The sequence below is a fragment of the Miniopterus schreibersii genome, assembly GCF_964146895.1.
Source record: "Miniopterus schreibersii genome assembly, chromosome: 8".
Taxonomy (NCBI): domain Eukaryota; kingdom Metazoa; phylum Chordata; class Mammalia; order Chiroptera; family Miniopteridae; genus Miniopterus; species Miniopterus schreibersii.
The window spans coordinates 21704366-21725535 of NC_138109.1; the positions used below are offsets into that span (position 1 = coordinate 21704366).

Consider the following 21170-nt stretch of genomic DNA (forward strand, 5'->3'; position numbering starts at 1 on the left):
TTAAGAAAAACAAAGTCAAATAACCATGCTTTTACGTATTTTTCTTTCTTTTCAGTCTTTTTAACATTTCCCATTCTCTTATCACTTAAAAAGAAAATACCACAGATTCTGGCATTTAAAATGAGCAGAGACATTTCTAAAAGCACACCCTGTGCCCTGCAAACCTTTGAACCCCAGACTCAAATTCCAATGTGCACCCTGTGCAAATCCAATGTATGTTAGCAAGGACTATGACCAGTTTAGTTTTCAAGGAGGAAGCCAGTGCAATTACTTAATGACAATAAGCTGTAGTAGTGATAGGCTACTGGAGAGATGACTTGACTTTTTCCTTCACACTCTCCCTTCACTGGGCTTTCTGTGAACTGCCTGTGGTCTGGTGATAAAGCTGAAAGAGAAGTGGCGAGGGGCAAACTAGGAAGAGGGGAGAGAAGTGCAGAGCATGCTCGAAGAGGAAGGAGGCAGGAGCTATGTAGGCGGAAAGCACTTCAAGCTCTGAACTGTAAAGGTTTCTAAGGTTCGAACAAAGAAAGTAGACGTTTTTTGAGCACCTGCTGATGTACAAAGCCTTAAGTTGGCATGTGGGGAGGAGAGAGGATGCAAAACGCTAAGGGCAACAAGTTCACGCTTGTAAAATTTAGCCAAATGAGCAGTCAGCAAAGAGATGAAAAAGCACAGGGTTTATCCAGAAATAATGAGCAGTCAAGTGTGAAGTCAGAGGAAATGAAGGTGAGTTGGGGCAGATAAGACTGGGGGCGCTAAGCCAGACTGTGCAGGACTTGAACTCCAGGCTGAAGAACCTGAACTTTATTCTGTATACAACAGGAAATGACACAACATTCAAGTTCACACACACAACAGTAAGGCATGATAAAAGTTATGTTCTAAAGAGCTCGCTAAGGGAGAAAGAGACTTAAGGTAGGAAGACATCACTGTACTAGTTCCGGTAAGAGGATACCAACATGAACTACGGGGATTAATTTTTTTGAATTTTTAAAAGATATTAAAATTGCAGAAAAAAATGAACAGAATTTGGTTATTAGACAGATATAAGAGGGGAGGGAAGAGTCAAGGATGACCAAGGTTTTTAGTGACTGCATTAACAGAAAAGAAACTAGAGGGAAGGAAGGAGTATAGAAGAAAATGAGTGTCGTTATTTGGAAGAAAACAGCCTAGGATAGGCCCTGAAGAGGACAGCCAGTTTCTAAGCTCTTGGAGGTGAGAATATGCAATTCCTAAATGGGTTTCCCAAATATAGCACCCCTAAATAATTCAGCATTCCTTAAGTCATGTGTGACCTTTTAGAAGACAAAAACATTCACTCCCATTTTACAGACAAAGAGAGTAAAGAGACATGACTAATGTTGTTGTACCAAGGTGCAATAAAAGAAATAAAAATAAAAATATCCAGGCCCCTTAGACATACACTTTCAAATCCTCATCATTCATACTTGCTAGCTTCAGTTCACATCCGCATCACTGGAAAAGCCTACAAATTTGTTACAGTATATTTCAAGCAGCAAAGAAAGCATGCAAATCAGCTAGCCTCTATGTTCTAACACTGCCTTTCCTCTAGTGAATACTGATGCCCCTCTCTTCCTGAACCTTCATCCCTGTGCAAAGTTCCACTTCTAAATGAATGTTTGTGGGTCACCTCATTTGCCCTAGGCTCCTACTGTAGAATTCCAAAACAAACAGTTTTCTGATGGAAGTCTTCAGGGGTTTCTCCAGTTGTAAAAACAAACAAGGTTAAGTGGGACAAAGAGAGAAAATGGGGAAGGGAACAACGAAAGGAGGAAGAAAAGTGAACACCTGTTCTTTTTTGTTTAAAGAAACAAAGTGATTCAAAATTAATTTGCTTAGCAGCCTGCAGAGCTTGCCACAAAGGTGGAGATGATGGGTGGTATATCACCCTGTGGGATAAACATGTAGGAAAATTCATTTTCTCCATATTAAAAGGATGTTGGCCACAAAGACTTTACTTATTGAGAGACAGATGGACAGAAAGACACACCCAGGAGCTATTTTCCAACATTCTCTCTGGCTTCTATCGTGATAATCTAGGTTACTCTTTATGCAACCCTGAGATATAAATAGCATCCATTTCCTTTCTCAGGCCAGGCAAACTTAAAGCTTTGTTTCCTGGGTCCAGGGGAAAAAATACTCACAGCACATCTCATTCTAATGTGAGTTACTACAAAGCTGCCTCGCTTTGACTCAACAGTGGAATAAGAAAACCACTTCAAAAGGCCAAAATTTGTTATAACCACTTTAGTAAATTGGTCCAGAATTGCCCCAGCGGGACTTCTGAGTAGCTGTTTCCTTTCCAGTGCATAGCTCAGAATTCTCCAGAACACAGCTCCAGGTCTTTGTATGTGCCAGGGGTGAAATGCAGGTGAATATTTTACAAAATGACATGGATGTACTAAGCCATATGCAGGATCTCCCAAGGGATTTTCTGGGTAAGAGCACCTTTAGTTGCTAGAGAGAAATAAGGAGGCATTTCATCTGATAGATTTTTTAAGGAAAGAAAAAGCTATGCAAAAAAGAGCAGTTAAATAAGCAAAGAAGCAGAAGCCCCCCTGCCCCCCAACAGCTGCTTGTCTGAGGTCAGTGCAAGGTCTTAGCATCTGAAGAGGCCAAGAGAATCAGATGAACTGACTGCCACTCAACCGGAAGCATGACATCTCACTTCAACCTCACCACTTAGCTCAGAGACACTGGTCTGAATTTGAAGGCGTGGACTTCAATCTAAAAGTAGCTGCATTTCATTTTTCTACAACAATCCCTACCAAGCTTGCCCTGACATCCTGTATTCAGCAGAGACCAATCAGAGAAAGGAATAGACATTTTGGAGAGAAGCATCAAAGTGAGATCTTTCCTTTTTCTACCAAGGCAAAGGTGAGGAGTAAAGACCAGATTCACCTTACGCCCCAAAATATAGTCCTTTAGGGTGCTCTTACTCTTGGCTCGCCCTACAAAGACCACTTCCTTCCTTCTGTTTATGGACTGTTGTATCGCCGTCAGCCTGTCATCTCTTTGGGGTAGCCCCATTTTCCTGATGTTCAGGACAAATAGCATTATTAAGCAGCCTTAAGTTGCTTCCTTAGGCTATCGGGAAGTAGGTATTTTGACCATATGCATATAGGAAGAACCAAATCCACTATCCATTTCCCTTGGGGCCATCCAGAGGAGGCCCAAAGGGTTTCTGCCACCTGTTTTTGAACATGTCACTCTCCTCTGAGGCCAGAGCAAATCTGGAAACACAGCTGACCCAAACAGAACTGGGAGTTTGGTGCTATTCCTTCCCAATTTTAACATGAGCAACTTAGCAATTAATAAGACAATCCCCCTTGCTGTACGTATTATGATGGGGACTAACCATTTCAAGCCAAAAGCAAAACCAAAACTTGACAAAAATTCCTCACCAGCGTGTAGCTAGTTTCTGTTTTTTGGAAAAGAAATGAAAGATACTGAGATTCCTGCATCATTTATCACCCAGCGCAGATAACTGGCTTCAGAGCTGTGCTGACTTCTCACAGGCCTCTCTCAACGTAGGGAATGAAACATTCCTATAGCCTGGTTCTGGTGTGCTGGCCAAGAAGACAGAACCCACCTCTTCCTGTTGCCAGGACTGCCTGGATTCTGGCAGCCTCTTATGAGGAGCAAGAGGAGGATATGTTCTTAATCTTAAGTGGTCCCAAAACCCTAGCCCAGAATGTTATGGAAACTGAAGCAATAGTTGTCTCAAGATCAGCACTTCAAGTGATCTGAGATAAACCTACGAAAGATGCAAACAATCAGCACCATCAGGTACTTTGACCACGTCTTGTGGTGGCTGCAATGAAGGGAAAAAAAAGCATAAGCACTGAGGAAGTCCTTTGCTCGCCTCGTTTCCTCTCATTTTACAAACTTAAGCAAAGTGCTATTCTCCCACCCCTCACAGTTTCCAGCCTTGTAAGAGGCAGTGAAGTGCTAGCTCACACTTGACACAGCTACTAGAGACTCTTTATCTCTAGCAAAAGGCTGAGAAAAGGGGGATGAGTGGGTACTAGTGGTTATGCCAAACAAAGCTCCCACGTAACTGGAGCCACAGGAGCACGCCCAGGAGAAAAAAACACCAGGGTGTCCTTGCAGAAAGCCCAGGAGCTGGACAGAAAGTACAGGTCTGCAGGTCCTCCCAAAGCACCAGACTGACCCAAATTTTGGCCCTGGGCCTCTCGCTCTCCAAAAGACAACCTCCCGCTCAACAATTGGCCTTTTGTGCTGCACAACATTATCCACCAAGTGTTGGGTGGAAAAAAACCTGGTCCCTTTCTCCTGTAACCTCATCTTGGTCTCCATTCCCAAGGCGGACGGCGCTTTCCTGGACTCCGGGTCTGCGCCCAGCCCAATCCATAACCAGGGCTGGGGACTGACCGGGGAGCCCGACAGCCCCAATTCGCACGCCATCCCTCACCCAAAGGAAGGTGCCGCCGGGGCGCCTACACCGCCGCACAAGCCAAGCTCCGAAGAGTCAGGGCTGAAGAAACTGGCTGAGGGTTAGGGTGTGAGAAAGTGGGGCTCACAGAGGGGTAGCGACTGGCCCCAGGTCACACAGCGAGTCAGAAACAGAGTTTTACTATACGGTCACAGCCTCGGGATTCCAGAACATCCCGTAGCCACCCGCCTGTGCCCGTCCCGCCCGGCTAAGAATAACTAACATCCCCGCCCCGCGGGGCCGGCACCTCGGTCTCCGCGACGTGCCTCCACCCGCCAAACCGCAGGCCCTGCCCACCTGAGGGCCGGGCCCGCCGCCGCGCCCGGCCCCGAGCCCCAGCCGGCTTCCCACCGCCCGCCGAACCTGCAGAGTCCCGGTCCCGAGAACCTGCGGCGGCGGACATCTCCCCGCGGCTTCCTCAAGTTCTTCATCCCGCAGCCCGTACCGCCCAGCCCGCGCCGAACCCAGAGGGGCCCGCCCCCGCACGCCACCTCGGCCAATAGGAGGCCGGCCAGCTCCATAACCACGCCTTCTAAACATAATAGGGCCCGCCCTTGCAGCCGGGCCTCCTCCAATCCCCATCGCCCCTTCCGAAATGGATACCTGCCTCCGCCAATTCTGGCGCACCCGGGCCCGGTGCCTAGGGCCGATTTCCAACTGCGCGGCGAGGATTCCAGCTCCGAGCACCTGTATCGGGACAGCCACTGGAACTCAGGATCCGGGGTCGCAGGGTCCAGGCCTGGGACAGGATCAAGGAGGAAACACTGAGCCGCGGGCCTGAGGGCCCGGCTTCACCACTGCTTGGCTGTAGGACCGTGAGCCAATCGCTCAGGCTCTCAGTAGTCTCCAAGCCTGTTTCCCTGTTTCCCTCACGCACAGAGTGGGTCCACAATTCAAATGCGGTAATCAGTGTGTAACCAAAAGTGTCCTTCCAAGGTAGACCCGTGCCATGCCTCCAACTTCGTGGTAACTGTGTGCCAAGGTCTGTGCTTCGGTATCCTTAATCCTCACAACAAACTAGCAGGTGGGGAACTATTATTCCCTGAGCTCAGAGTAGTGAAATCTAAGGTCACAGAGCGAGAGGCAGAGGGGGGACTCAAATACATGTCAGTGCTAGGGAGTGGATAGGATACTTTAACTACCCATCATCAGCAACTCACAAGCCACTCCAAATAAACAGACACTCTAAAAGCAGTGTGCTTGCCATGAAATACTCCTTCAAGACAAATCCTCTGGTTCCCTCTTAGATTGCTATTCCTCCTTCCTAGAAATTCTTGAGACTCCTCTGCCTCTCACTCAAACCCAAGTCTCTCTGGCTTCCAAACACTTGCCGTTACTTCTTATGCTATCCTGCCCGCTTCCCTCGTAGAACTGCATGAACCTGACCAAACTGAAATGGATTTGCAAGGGCATCGTGCATGAGGAGATTTGGGTTCCATTCCTGATGATGGGACTGCCAGGCACAACTTTTAAATTATTTTCAGCATTTACATGCTATTAACCTATATCAGGCCTCATCTGATTCTCATAAAACTCTTGGAGTAGTAGATAAGGCAAGTTCATGTTTCCATGGTAGAAATAATAAAGCCAAGCCCTGAAGAAATAAAATATATTATTTACATTCACAACTAGGAAGTAGCAGAGCTGGTATCTGAACTGAAATCTCTGGACTCCATGGACTTTGGAGTTAGAAACTGTGGTTCCAAGTCCTATTACTTCAATTGATGAATGACCGTAGGTAAGTTTTTTACCTTCTCTATGTTAGTTAACTCATCTATGTAACAGAATAGCTCTACTCTTTAGTATTGCTCAAAGACTGAACAGGAGAACATGGTTGTTATGTGTTGTCTAGATGTCTAGAAAAATATCTGGCACATAGTAGATGCTCAATTAATGTTAGCTAATTCTTTTCTCTAATTGTGGTCTAGTGACCAAGGCACTTCCACTCCCTGGCTTTCTGTGCTACACATTATCCACCAAGGACGGAGTAGAAAAGGCCTAGTCACTTTCACCTGTAACCTCATTCTGGATTTTAGTCCCTTTATCTGTAAAATGCAAGAGTTGGGCTGGTAGATATCCAAGAGCCTGTCAGCTCTGAGTCCCCTCTCTCTCAGGTCTCCCTGAAAACTGCTCAATGAAATTGAGTTAGTACAGTTTCCCTGATGATTACCCTAGGTGTGGCCCCCAGAAGGGAAAGGAGGTAGAGGGATTGACAGACCAATACCTAAGCTTAAAAGAGGGAAGTCATACTTGACTCCTCTCTTTAATTCTCACAGCCCGGTACCAAGCTCTGTTCATTATTCAATGCATTTATTAAGTGCCTACCACATGCCAGGCACTGTTTTAAGCACTGGGGCTAGAGTTGTGAACACCCAAACTCATTACTCTACAGTGCTTTCATTCCCATCTGTTTGATCTCTCTTCCCCATTACCATTACCAGGCCCTGGCCCAAGCCTCATATTTTTAATGCCTGAGTGTTGCAACAATTCCTATTGATCTCCTTGGTTCAGGCTCTCCCCTTCCACGCCAGCTGCCAGAGGAACTTGTCTAACATGCAAAATCTGCCTATTTATACCTAGTATTAAAACTCCTACCGCTCCCACAAGCTAGAGGGCAAAGTGCAAGCTCTTTGCTGGTTATTTAAGATCCTTCATGAGCTGCCTCTACTGTTTTCTCCTGACTCGCTCTTTCCATACTCTCCTTCCACCAAACGATCTGTTCTTCTCTCCAACTGCTTTCCTTGTTGCCTGCCTGGAAAAAAAACACTCATTCGTCCTTCAAGTTTCAGCTTAAACACGACCTCCTACATGAAGCCTTCTCTAAGTCGTTTATATGGTAGAGTGTCATGAGCTTAGGAAACATTAGAGCAAAACTCAAGAGCTCAGATTCTAGAGGAGACTAATTCTGTCTAATCCTGGCTCTGTAGTTTTACCAGCTACATACTTAGCCAAGGCACTTACCCTCTCTGTTTCTTCATTCATAAAATAGAGGCATTGATAATACCTTGTAAGGTTGTAGTAAAGAAAATGAAATACGGGTGAAAAGTTCTTAGAATAGTGTCTAACACACAAGTCAACAATGAAGTCATGAGCCCTCCTGTACAGAAGGAGGAAACGTTTCTGAGCCCCTACTATGTGCTGAGCATTTTCACATGTGCTATCTCATTAATTCTCACAGCTCCACGAGGAAAATATTCATTACATATAGAAGTCTACAAAACTGAGGTTCAGAGAGGTAAGGTGGTTTACCCAAAGTCACACAGCTAGGGACCAGCAAAGATAGGTTTCAAATGCAAGGGACTGTGTAGCTTCAAAGTCCATGTTCTTTACTGTTATTACTATTATTACTCCTCCTCCAAATACTAATAATAATTATAAAATAAATTATCCTTACTAGTTGAAGTTTTGGAGATAAATTTTTCCCTGCTTATAGAATAAACTTTAAACCCCTTAGCCATGCATTCAGGGCTCTATAATTGTGTCTCTCTTCCCTCCACAACCCAGTTTGCACCCAAAGCCAGTCCCTTTCCTGGTACGCCTCCAAGATGTTCATGCTCCATGGTAAGACCATGATAAAAGGGAAACCCTCCCCCCATTCCTGCAGAGATAAGATGTTAGCCTGAAAGGAAACAAATAATAGTGTTGTGTGAACACCTAAGCCCCAGCACCTGGTAGCTCAAATTTGCATGTTCTGTGGCTGAGCCTCTGCCCTATACAAAGTCTCTTTTACAAATCTGCCTGGCTGATTTCCTGGTCTAAACAAATTCTGCCCTGAAGGTCACTAACCTCTCACTGCTATGCCAAAGCTAAGCCATTTTCTCAGCTGTAGTGGGGAACAGAGGAGGGTTCAAGGACAGGAGGGTCCATATGTCAGACTTCCCTTTGTTCTGGCTATGGCTGGCAGAAAGAGGGAAGATGGGCCTCTAGAAGCTTTGACCCTGCCAGTTTGTAAAGGATTCTGCATCAGAATCACAACCCACCCTGTGCAGCCCTGCCCAGAAGCCAGGGGGGCAAAGGGGCCCTGCTGGAATTAAAACTCAAGTCCATAAACAGGAAATTTAAAAAGCAAACACCATGGTTGGCTGGTGGTCCTGAAGCACTGTTGCCACATGATAGCAGCTTTGAGAGTCCAGAGTGTGGAAAGTAGAAAGCCAACTGGTAGTGGGTAGATTAGTAACCAGCCAATCCCCCAAGGGAGCCTGGGGTCTTACCTACCTGGACAGGCACTGGCAACTTCCTGCAGGAACATCCTGGTGTGTGAACCAAAGGGTAGCTGGAATGTGAGGCTGAGCTCCTCTGTGTCCAGCTGGACGGTCACATCTGAGCCTGCACAGAGGAGGCCAGAAATGAGCCCTTCACCTTCAGGAGCTATGCGTCTTAAGGCTATGGTCCCCAGAATGGAGAATCAGCAGCCCCAGCTCCCAAAGTCCCTTCAGTCCTAAGTAATTCATGAAAGGCTGCTGCTGGAACAGTAAGGGAACCCTCCATACCCTCAGCTCCAAATTAACAGAGGGCATGGGGCCAAGACTCTTAAAAGTCATTGAGCCTTGCCACAGCAGTACTCCACCAACTGGAAGAGACACATCTATCCCCCCGGCAAGTGGAATGAGAAGCACATAGGGGCAGACAAGAGGGGCTGTCTATCAGCCAGTCTATCCAACTGTGCCAGGCACGTGCGAGGCACTGGGAATTCCATGGTGAAGAGAACAGTCGTGGCCTATGGTCAGGGAGTTAAACGGTGGATGGTGTCTTGTTCATAGCGACCCCAGCCTCTGGCAGCCACATGGGGAGCACCCCAAAATGTGCTAAACTAATGAGGAAATAGGAGCATTCAAGCAGAGTGATCCAGAGTGTGGGCTCTAGAGTCTGGGTTCTGAGTTTGAATCTTGGTTCCACCACTTACTAAATTAGTTAATTTCTCTGGGCCTCAGTTACCTGATCCATAAAATGGAGATGAAAACAGTGATAACCTCATAGAGTTGTATGTATGTACAGCTCTTAGCATAGTGCCTGACACAAGGTAACCATTGATTCAATATTATTTCTATTGTTATTACTACTACGACTATTGTCTGGAAAAGAAGATAGACATTAAATAAGTCATTACAAATAATTAAATCACTGTGAGTGACAGAGAGCTGGCAAGGAGGAGAAAAAGGAATGTGTATCAGTGAGATACAATTTCAGGAATTCAACAAAGGCTTCTTAGGAAAAGTAAAGTGTGAACTGAAGCCCTGAAGAAAGAGTGGCTAAGTGAAAAGAGGTGTGAGGGCTTTCAGGAAGGGGGACCAGCATGTGCAGGGGCTCCATGCTGGGAACTTGGCTTGTTTGAAGAGGTGGAAGCAATCCAGAGGATTCCAAGGCCAGCAAGCAAGGAAGAAAGTGACAGGAACTGAGGCCCAGAGGTGGGCTTGGCCAATCCGCAGGGTCTCACTTGCTACCGTAAGGCTATCAGAGGGTGCTCTTACTTCACACCCAGACCCTGAACCCTCAGCCCCAACTGGGACCCAGACCGAAAGCACCACTCACCAAGAATGTAGAGATCACCATCTGGGGACACTGTGGGGAGGGAAACAAAAAGGTCCTTAGCAATTGAGCACCCCAGCCCCAGCCCCCTCCTGGTGCCCCACCCCCAACAAGGGCAGAAATGACCTGGGAGCCCAGAAGAGAGGGATTCATACCGCCCAGCCCACTGTGGCACCTTCTTCCAGTGTAAAATCCCGAGAGACCGGCACTATCTGGTCCAAAGAGACATCGTCCCCGGTAATGGCCATCCTCCGGTGTGTAAACAGGAAGAGACTAAGGGCAGGAAGCAGAGGTGAGGACAGTGCCCCCGATGCCTCAGGCCCAGTGGCTGTGCTGGTTGCCCAGCTATGCACAGTCCCCATGCCCTCTCTGACCGCGGTGCCTATTAGAGACTGCAACATGGATAGGTCCTCAAAGCTGAAATTGTCTCATTTTGGGGAGCCCCTGCTTCGTTCAACAAACTTGTGCTTGATCTATCCATTGCACATTCTAACACTGCCTGTGACAGAAACAGTACGACCTCAGCCACCCCTTTCCTTCCCTGAACCTCAGTTTCTCTATCTGTAAAGTGAGGGTGGTGGATTAGAAAATGTCTCAGTCCCCTTCCTCCCAGCTCTGAGACCCTGAGGTTCACTTGCTGATGATGAGACCTTTGACATGTATTAGTAGTCTCTCTCTAACGTGTGGGAGTTACTGAGCACTTTCTATGTGCTTCAGAGTGTTTTAGACACTTTACATGTAATAACTCACTTTAATCTGGACAAACAGGTATGGGGGAGTAAAACATCTTGCTCAAGGTTGTGTGGCTTGGAAGTAACAAAGCCTGGATTTGAACCCAGGCAGTCAGGCCATGAGACTCAATATCTGGGCCAGTATGTTAAACTGCCACTTCTCCAGAAGCTTCCTCATCAAATGCTGAGGATTCTCTGAGCTAATACATATGAAGGGCTTAGAATACAGTATTCCAAAATTATTAACTATCATTATAATTGTTCTATCAATATAATTATTAACTATCATTATAATTGTTCAGACTCTGCCCCAGAGGGATGGTTGAAGTCCAACTAGAGAGTACTGTGAAGAATAACCCCATGGCCCAGACAGGCAAGGACCGGACCTCTCACTTACGCGTGTTCTTGGCCTCCGTGTTCCAGCCGGTAGCGCACGAGCCCCAGGAGGCGGCTCTGCCTGCTGTCTCCCTCACACAGCACACCTTGCACCGCCTGCTGCTCAGGGTCAAGGGAAACCGAACCAAACGAAACAGGAGGCCAGGGCTCTCCCAACCCAGCCCACCCCACCTTTCCTGCTTTTCCCTTGTCCACACAGATTTACTGTGTGACCTTAGGCAAGTTGCTTCACCTCTCTGAGCCATCCCCATCTTTGAAATGGAGATAATAAACCCCAATTTCACAGGGGATTGGGTTGGGAGAAGAGTCCAGTACTGAGTAAATACTTAGTAAATACTGTTTCCCTTCTCCCCTGTTGGCTCAGAGAGAGGGAGGAGAGCAGATAGATACATAGACACTTTCCATTCACTTCCCAAGGCCAGGCAGGCCCTGGAGCTGGGAACTCAGCGCTGGGAAGGATATGATGGTGCAATATTCCCCCTCAGCCAAGGTCTCCTGGATGGCCACAGACTGATCCATGCTGGCCCCTGCTGAGCAGACACACCCTGGAGGGTGTAGATGGGAGCCCCCTTTAGTCAACAAGTTAGCCAGGAGGTGATGGAGCTGCCTCAGAAGGCTGAGGGGCAGGAAGAAGAGGCTCTTGTGCAGTGAGAAGGCAGAGGAGGCCTGACTGTCCTCCCTAGGATGGGCCTTGTAAAGCTTCTAAGGAGAGGGGTTATCTCTTTGCCCCTGGTGGGATGTACAATGTGTTGTACTGCCCTTTGTCTGGGAGGGTGTCTAGTTGTTCCTGAGAGGGGTCCAGTCTACTTGTAGGAAGTGGGGTGCCTGGTTTCATTAATAGGGAGGGGACACGGTCCCATTGCTCCTGGGATGGGGCTCTGCCTCCCTTTGGGGGAGCAGTATTAGTCCTGCTGGCTCCTCTGAGAGGTGTCAGTGGTGTGTCTGCTTGGGGTTGGGGGAAGCATCCTGTTACTCTCCGGAAGGGAGGGTCTCATCCTAGACAAGGACCTCCGTCCTGATCCTCTTTCCTTGGAGGCAGGAAAAGCATCCCACTGCTCCTTGGCCCTCACCCCGGCCCCGTGGGCCCCATTGCATCAGCCGCAGGCCAGGGGAGTGTCCAGTTCTGGCAGCGCAGGACAGGGGTGCCAGCCCTCAGCTTGCCCACAGACTCCTGCCCAGCTCTGCCCTGGGTTCCCTGCTCCCAGCCCGCTGTCATCGCCGCCTACCTCCTGAGCTGTCACCGCTGACTGTGCGGGACTCCGTGGCCCCGGGCCCACCAGTGACTACATTTCCCAGCAGCCCTAGCGCACTCGACGGGCACCAGCCTGCAAGTCCCAGCATGCCCGTGTCAACCCTGAGGGTCTCCCCACCCCCATTAACTCCTTAGGCGCTGGGGTGCCCTGGGCTCCCCGTCCCGGAAAGGTTTTCCTGATAAACGCGGTAACCTCCACCCCCCCGACCTTCTAAGCCTTGGGGCCTGATTCCCCACCCCCCGGGCCCGGAAGGAAGATGGTCACATTTGAAGTGAAAAACCAATGCATTTTTATTTTCTCCTCAATTCCGTTCTCAATTCCTCTCATCCAGGCGGGCCAACTCTGCCTTCTACTGGAACCCTTCCTCCCCAAACACCTATCCTGTCCTAGCTTAAAGGGGAACGACACGATGAAGAACCATTAGCCCCAGTTTCCAGCTGGAGGAACTGAGGCTCAGAGAAGTTTCACAGATTTGCCAAGGTGCTGCAGCTAGCCGGTGGCAAAGCTGCACCTCAGCTAAAGTCTGCCCCCAACTTCTGTGCCATCGACACAGCCGCACGCCATCGCATTTCCTCCTTCAGCCTCAGGTATGTGCGTATGATGTGTGTAGGATGCAGAGCCCCCCGCCCTGCCTGCCTCATGGGCTGCTTGAGGACAATGGATGTGAACACACTTTGTAGAGGGTGCGACACTGCTCCTATGCAGGCTGTGCTGAGACCCCTCCTCTCCCCTGCTCGGGAAACAGTGCCCTTTCTTGTTCTCAGGCCCCTTCCCCTGATTCGCCTGGACATGTGCACTTGGGCAAGGCCCTTCTCCTCTTGGCCTTGATGGCCTCATCTAAGATGAGGAGGTCCCTCCATATGGACAAAAAGGGCCAGCTCAGGTGAGGGAGGCCAGGACTGGTCTCTCTGCCTTCTACTGGAACCCTTCCTCCCCAAACACCTATCCTGTCCTAGCTTAAAGGGGAACAACACTATGAAGAACCATTAGCCCCAGTTTCCAGCTGGAGGAACTGAGACTCAGAGAAGTTTCACCGTTTTGCCAAGGTGCTGCAGCTAGCCGGTGGCAAAGCTGAGCCTCAGCTAAAGTCTGCCCCCAACTTCTGTGCCATTGACACAGAATGGCCTACTGGCCATTTCTCTAAGCTGTAACCTTGCTGGAGATGGGGCTATATTTTTTCCTCCCCACCCTGGCACAGCTGGCCCTCAGAATTAATGAATTATCTTAATGAATATACCTACTCTCAAGCTTTGACCCAAACTGAAGGGTCAGTGCCGGAGAAGGAGTGACCACTGTGACTTCTAACCAGCAGCCCTCTGCTTTCCCTAAGCTGGGAGTTGCCGCCCTAATGACAAATCCAATTCTGTATGTAAATCAACTCCAGAAACAGATACCACCTTCTTCTCAATCTTCTCTTCCTGGAAATATCCACAGCACAAATGGAGCTCAAGTTTATTTGAATTTGGTTTCAAAGTCGTGTGGGGGATAAGGGAAAAGGGGATTGATTTATACCCTTAGAGATAAAGGGGGTGGATGTCACTGCAGGAAAGCAGGCCCCCAGTTCCAGCTCCACTCAACGTCAAAGGCTGGGGAGGAGGGTCTGGGAAAAGTGGATGGGGCCAGGCATTTTTTACAATCTGTCCCTGTAGGACTTTGGGGTCCTCCTGCTTGATGGGGGTCAGGCTGGAAAAAACAATTGTTCTCTTTTTCCAGATAAACCACAGCCTCTCCTTGGAATTGGGGCTAATGCCCTGCCCCCTTAGAGGGCACCGTGGTTAGGCCTAGACATTAGGAGGCAGGAGTGAGGAGCCTCGAGCCCAGGGCTGTGGACTTCATAAAACCCTTTCACTCAAGACTCTACAGCTACAGGAATCAGAGCTGGGGGTGGCCTGGGGGCTTGCCAGGCCTGCAGGGTCTTCCTGCTGCTGCTCCCTAATTCAGCTGGGAGCAGCTAGGAGAGCAGGAATGGGAGCAGGGCAGAGTGGAGGAGCAGCAGCATGGCCCCAGCCAGGGACCAGTGCAGAGGCCTCCTGGTGGTCCCTGGGGCTGCCTGGTTGAAGTGGAGGTTCCCATCCAGCTGGAGGCAGCTGCCCGAGGCAGAGGCTTGGCAGCATTCCTGGGAGCAGGACTGTGCCTCGGCCCCATAACACCTGTAGATCCTTTCCACACAGGCCTGGCTGCAACCTGCAGTGTAGCCTGAGCTGGACCGTTTCAGCTGCAAGAAGAAATGGGACCATTCATCCCCCCATTGCCTCCTTGTGTTAAGTGGGCCATGGCTGAGGTGAACCTCTCTGGGCCCCTAGCTCCCTCCCTATGAGGTCAGCCAGCCAGTCCCCAGAGAATGAATCTACAGGATGATCAGAAGCAAGGGGCATGCCATCGAGACTTGGAAAATTCCAGCTGCTGCCCTGGGTTAGGCATAATGCAGAGCTGAGGTCAAGCATGCTAGACCCCAGGCAGCCTGGCTCCCAGCAGGTCCAGCTCCAGTCTACTGGAGCTGCTGACCTACTCGGTCCAGGCAGAAGGAGAAAGGCCTGTATTTATAAAGGTAGGACAGCACCCCAGTCCTTGGAGCACCCCAGGGGCCCACCTCACAGAAGTCCAAGCCCTCAGAGCATATGGCCACAGCTTTCTGCCCTTTGAAGCATTCGCTGCCTTGGCAGGAGAAGGTGGCACAGATTTTCTCCTGGAAGAGAAAGTGGAGGGGAAATAGGAAGCTCTCTTCAGACTGAACAGGGGGTGGTGAATGGCAGACAGAGGCGAGACTGGAGCCCCATCATGCCTGTCCCACTGGCCTCAGCCACCACCTCCCAGAGCAGGTAGGTATCAATGATACACTCACATTTCTCTTGGGGGCTGGTGGAATGGGAACAAGCTTGTCCTCTGGGACGGTCAGGTGGCCTAGATCTGGGAGCAGAGCAGGGTTGCCCAGGGAAGTGCTGTGACACCTCTGCTGGGAACAATTCTGCAAAGTCTCAGCCCCCCCCCCCCCCCAAGGGAGGGCATGTTGTATGTGGACAGTCACAACCTGAAACTGGCCCCCTGCTGTCACCCTAGACAAGCACTGGAGATTGTTCTGACTGCCTTTGAGCTTGGGGGGAGGGGGCACTGGTTAAGCTGGACTGGGGAAAGGTGGGGGGATTGGGAAGGGGAATCTAGAAGGGGTGGGGCACTGAAGGTAGAAAGCTCAGACTTGGGGAGTTGATGAAGAAAGTAGACCTCAAAGCTAAGGGTCAGCCAGACAAGGTTTAGAAATTAGGGTATTGAAAGAGGTTGGGGAGTTGGTGAAAATTGAACTCAGATTTGAGGAATTGTCAAAGGGTGAGGTTCAGAATTGGGAGGTTATAGGTGGGCAAGGCTGGGGAGAGGAAGGGTGGGGCTTAGAGCTTATGAGGGCAATGGGAGCAGGAGTCAGAGCAGGAGCTCCAACTTGGAGGGCAATGGAGAAGGGGCTCAGAGCTGCAGGCTGGTGGGACCGTCTCACCCGAGGCCAAGTCACTGAGCACCAGGCAGAGTGGGCTGCCACGGCAGCACTGCAGAGAGCAGGGTCCTGGGCTGGGGGCCGAGTTGGGCAGCAGGCAAGGGCTCAGAGCAGTTTCCTTTCCCCCCTCACAGCCAGGGCTGCACCCGGCCATGTAGTGGGAAGTGTTGAGTTGAATCAGCTGGATAAAGAGGGTGCCAGAGGGTCCAGGAGGACGGGGATGGGGGACACACAGCCAGTCCTGGGCTGTATCTCAACCTCTCCCGGCATCTTAAACACTGACTCCTCTCCCTCCCGCTTCAGTCTCTCCCAGCACCTTCCTGTATGTATATGAACATCAGCCCCCTTCCAGTGGCCCCCCTCCCAACCCCTGCAGCAGCCCCCCATAGTTACCCCCCACACACTGGAGCCCCACACAGCCCCACCCGCACCTCACAGTGGTGATTCCCTGGTTCACACTCGGCCATTTGGTTGGAGAACTTTGCCTCCTTGTAGCACATCTCCCCGAAGCAGTGGAAGCTGTGGCAAATCTGTGGAAGGGTTTGAACACTATGGCCTTGTTCCCCTGAGTGAAGCATTTGGGAGCCTCTCCTTCATATGCTGCTTACCTGGGCAGGAGCAGGGGTCAGCTGACTTCTGACCAGATTCTGGGCTATCAGTAAGACCAGCAGGAGGACTGGGAAGAGGAAAAGGAGAGAGGGGACCACTGTAGGGAGTAACCAGCTCCAGGGTCACAGGTCAAGGAAAGGTCATGCAGTGGTTAAGTGGAAGAGGTCATGAGGTCAGGGCAAAGAAGGAGCAGTCCCAGGGTCAGCAATAGTCAGAGGTTAGGGTTGGTCATGAAGTACAGGAAAGGCTGAGGTCTCTGGGTCGAGGACAGCTACCTCTGAACTGAGCAGCCCTATGGCTACTATTGTCCAGAGACATCTTCTGTTGAGGTGCTGCAGGAGCTGGAGAGAGGGAAGGACCAGTCCTGGGCGGCACAGGTGAGAGCTGCAAACAGAGTCCCATTGTTGCACCATGCACGTGAATAAACTGAGGCTGGGGAGTAGGAGGACATGTAGGGGAAAAGGGGTCCCAGGGGCTGAGGTTTTGTTTCCCGAAAGTCATACTGTCAGTGACATTGACGCAGGCACAACAGGGCCTGCAGCCTAGTAACAGCTCCTCTGAGAGTGAATGTGTTGGCATGGCAACAGCAGCAGCCCAGGGAGACAGAGCTGGAGCAGGTGCAGTGACAGGAAGTAGACATCCGGTGCCACTGCCACTGATCTGGCCTCATCTGACTCCAACAGTGCCTGGGCTGAGGGTAGGGTAGGGATGACAGGCTGCCTCAGAACCCAGGACAGGAAAACCCTGGGTCACAGAGAAGGTCATAAGTCAGGGCTCACCTTGACCATGTTCTTCAGTGTTCAGACCCCACCCTGTTCCTAAATCAGAGCTGAGCCAAGGCCAGGAGGTAGTTCTCAGAAACCTGGGTATCTGAATCCTGGCTCTACCTGCCCCAGTACTGAGTTCAGGTTTTTCCATGCAAAGCGGAAAACTGCTGGAGATGAGAGAATGGGGTATGACTCCCATCTTCCCACCCAACCCTGGGAGGCTGAGCACAACCAAGCCACCAATGTTCCCAGGGCTAACAGGGCATGTTACCCTGCCCTCATGGCTATAGTCCTCCATCAGCACTTGGATCTCTCTCAGGTGACAGCTAAAGCTAGGATCCACTCTGGGCTGGATCCTAGGAAGCACAGCCCTCTGGCAGTGGTGCTCAGGATTCAGGGTGCTGAAGTGAGGCAGGATAGGGCCCCTTGGCAATAAGGGCCACTTCTTTCTCCACCCTCACCCCTTCTTACCACCAGGAGCCTCAGCCCTTCCAGTGTTCCCTACACACAAGAAGCAGGCCTCATCCAGTCAGTACCTATTCAATGGGACTTCCCTCCCCAATAGGTTAAGGGAAGGACCCAAGGTTCTACCCAGGTCCCTGTGTCCTTGTGAAAGGAAGGGCCCAGGCCTCCCACAGAAACCCCTCTTCCTCCTCCCTGGTGTGGGTAGATGAAGCTGCAAGGACAGTCCAGGAGTATGGGGGGGCCAGACAAACCTCAACAGAATCAGAAAGCCGGTAAAGCCTGCATGGTTATCTCCTAGTCTGTATTAGTTCTGGCTCCCTGTTCATCTACTTTAGTTTTTACCCCTGTCCATGGCTCCAGAGAATTTTCCCAGTATCCCTTGTGCCCCACCCCCTCCCAGCTGTAGACCTACCTGCACACCTGCAGGTGTGGAGGGCAGCAAGTGTGTGTGCAAGAATCCAGGAGGCTGCTAGTACAGCCCCTGGAAGCCGGTGGCTGCCCCTCCTCCCCTCCAATCATTTGCCAGCTCTGGGAATTCCCTCTGATGTTGCTGCCACTGGAGACACACAAGGGCCACAGGCAAAAGAAGGAAGCACAGCCCATATCCAGATTGTAGCAAGAGGGAGGCAAAATCAGTTGGCAGCTGGGGCAGATCAAAGGACTCCCATCCCAACATCCCACTGGGACGTGTCTTTGCGTGGATGAGAAACCTGGCAGGTGGAGAGGGCTCTCAGAGGAGATCGGAGGGAGGGGTGGGCAGTGTTCTCGCAGGCCACCTGGAATGGGAGAACTGGCTGATAGTGGAAAGAGTAGTGTGTGGGGAGAGGTGACAGGCCCATTCCCAGCACAAGAACTTTGAGGTGAGGCTGAGGGGAGAGTAGCTATCATCTGAAGGATAAAAAAAAGAAATGCAGACGGAGGAAAATCTCAGAACTGTGCCCCTTACTTCCCCATCACATGGTTATCTTTAGGGTGTTGCTGACTCCATGTGGGGAATAGAAGGAACTTGGAGGAAGGATGACCAGTTGAGGCTGGCCACAGATGTATTCGCTTTCTTCTCAGAGGTGGTGAGTGAGGAGACTCCTGCTCCAGGAGGGTTTATCCCAGGGTCAGTTTCTGGGTTCAGCAGCACGAGCCTGGGGTCCATCCCTGAAACAACTTCCCAGATGCTTCCTGCCTGGGCTGGGAGGGGCAGCAGAGTCCTGCAGCTTCTCTGATGGGGCAGTGTTGCTCCTTGAAGAGAGAATCACCTGTTCTCAGCAGAAAGCACCCTGGCAGAGGTGCAGGCTCCACGTCTATGGGAAAGGTTCTTTTAAGACTCAGGAACCAAGGACGTTCTTCTGGAGATTCATCTAAAATTCTGTGCAGAAATGTCTATGCATGTGTATTTTCCTAGGGAGAAAGTACAATTATCTTTGTATTTTCAAAGGAATCTCTGATCCTAAAAAGGTTAAGAACTACTGATCTAAACCAAGAAAAAGCAACCCTCCACTTCTTCCCCAGCCTGGTCAGTGGGCTCAGCTGGAATCCTGATCTCCCCATAGCAGAGCCCCTGAAGTTCAGACTTTGAGGAGTCACGTCTGGGGAAAAACACTTCTGATGCCAAGTTTACCTGAACCTCCCTAACAGCTCTGTGCTCCTCAGAGCTGGAACTGGCCACATGGCTCTTCCTGCCTGCCCACGAGGTTGTTAATGAGACTCCTTACCTTTGGTTCTGCTCCTACCATCTCATTTCCACCTAATTCTCAAGGTCTGCAAACCTAGGTGTGTCTGGCACATGGAAAACACTAAAACAAAGTCTTTGGATGAATGTAACAAATGAAGAAAAGTATTTGCTATGACAGGGAAGCCCCAGTTTTCCTCCAAGACCGCTCTGGTTCATAGTTCACAGGATGACTGCAGTTCTCTGGGCAAGTGTGAGAGCAGGGCTCCTTAGAACCTGGCCCCATCTCCCCTCCACACTGTAAGGAACAAAAACAAGTTCTTGGTATGCTGCGTTGACCCTAGAGGCCCAATACCCACTCTTAAAGAGGAACATGAAAAGAGGAACACAACAGCTGATTCCTTGGGACCCTCCATGCTGCTACTGCTCCAACAGGAAGGCTGGAGGGTTTTTTCCTCCCTACGTCTCTCATTTCCTTTTTTTAATCCTCAGGGTGGTGTTTTATCCCCCCCTCATTGCTTTTCAGAGAGTGGAAGGGAGGGAGGGAGAAACATCATTGTGAGAGAGACACACCGATTGGTTGCCTCCTGCACATGCCCTGACCAGGGCAGGGGATTGAGCCTGCAACCGAGATACGTACCCTGGGCCGGAATTGAGCCTGGGACCCTTCAGTCCATGGCCAGCGCTTTGACCAGTGAGCCAAACTGGCTAGGGCCCCACATCTCTCATTTCCAAGGCTTGTTTAACTCTTTTCCCAAATGGCAATGTCTCCTTGCACTTTGGGCTAGTTTTCAGTAATCAATGTTTCTAGTTGGCTCAATTAGGTTTAATTATCCACTCACTCTGCTTCAGAAGCTCAGGCCCTGAAGAGGTTGTTCTGCTGGGATTTTAAGCACCTGGAGGAGCCAAAGCACAAAAAACATGTGAGGAATAGCCCAAGGGATGGGTTGAACCAGGGAGGAAAATACAAACTGAGAGTTAAGTGCTGCAGAAGCTGGGGTGGTGAAACCCTACTGCATGGAGATGACTAGTGCAATAGGTGTGAGGAAGAGGGCCAGTTCCGAGTCAGAATTATTATAAGTACGTGCATTGCAAACAAACCAAAAATCCGAGTGCTGAGAGGCAGAGGGCCTCTGGGGAAATCTTGTTCTGGAGCAGGTCCTGGCCTTTAGGCGGCTGTGCCAGTGGGCAGGTCAGTGCCTCCTTGGCTCCCCTAGTTCTTTCTACTTGGGCTACCAGATTCAGCTCCTGGGGCCGGAGCTCAACTCCACCCAAATCTTGGCTATCTGGGCTTGGAGAACACAAGAATACCAGCCGCTTCTCAGTCAAGTAGGGATCTTGCAGAAGAGACAGACAGATCACCAAAGGCTCTCATTCTGAACTAGCAAGTGGGTAAAATCACTGCTGGTCCCAATGCCATCATGTGCCAGGCTGCTGAGGGTTGGGGAAGGGGCAGGGCTGCAGCCCATTCCAAAATAGCCCAGCTCCTTTAGGCAAAGCAAACCTAACAATTTTGTTCCTAGCAGAGGTCCTGGCTCACTCTCCCCATCTTTGCCAGCATGTGCATAAACGGCTGACTCAACAAGGGAGTGCTTATCCTGGGGTGATGCTCATTTGAGGAAATGGGGAAAGAGGTTAGGTCAGACATAGCTAACATAATATTTGTAACCTAACAGGTGCTCATTAAACCTCAGTTGCTACTAAGTTGATGAGAAAGTGGTAGGGATGTGTTAAGAACTAAAGGACTGAGTTAGTCCATAATCCAGGGCTTCAGAACAAGACACATTTAGAACAAGGGCCGG

General features: G+C 50.2%; 1 protein-coding gene across 1 annotated transcript in view; it reads right to left on the reverse strand.

Moving 5' to 3' along the window:
- Window positions 1-12418, reverse strand: part of INPP5B (inositol polyphosphate-5-phosphatase B) — a 47887-nt gene extending 35469 nt beyond the window's left edge. The window contains 9 exon segments of the mRNA XM_081144898.1: window positions 4841-4885; window positions 4888-4933; window positions 4936-5216; window positions 8693-8803; window positions 10007-10036; window positions 10179-10276; window positions 11132-11226; window positions 11593-11675; window positions 12357-12418. Of these exon segments, the coding sequence (XP_081001024.1) occupies window positions 4841-4885; window positions 4888-4933; window positions 4936-5216; window positions 8693-8803; window positions 10007-10036; window positions 10179-10276; window positions 11132-11226; window positions 11593-11649 (763 nt within the window). The 5' untranslated portion in view covers window positions 11650-11675; window positions 12357-12418.
- Window positions 12419-21170: the final 8752 nt, after the last annotated feature.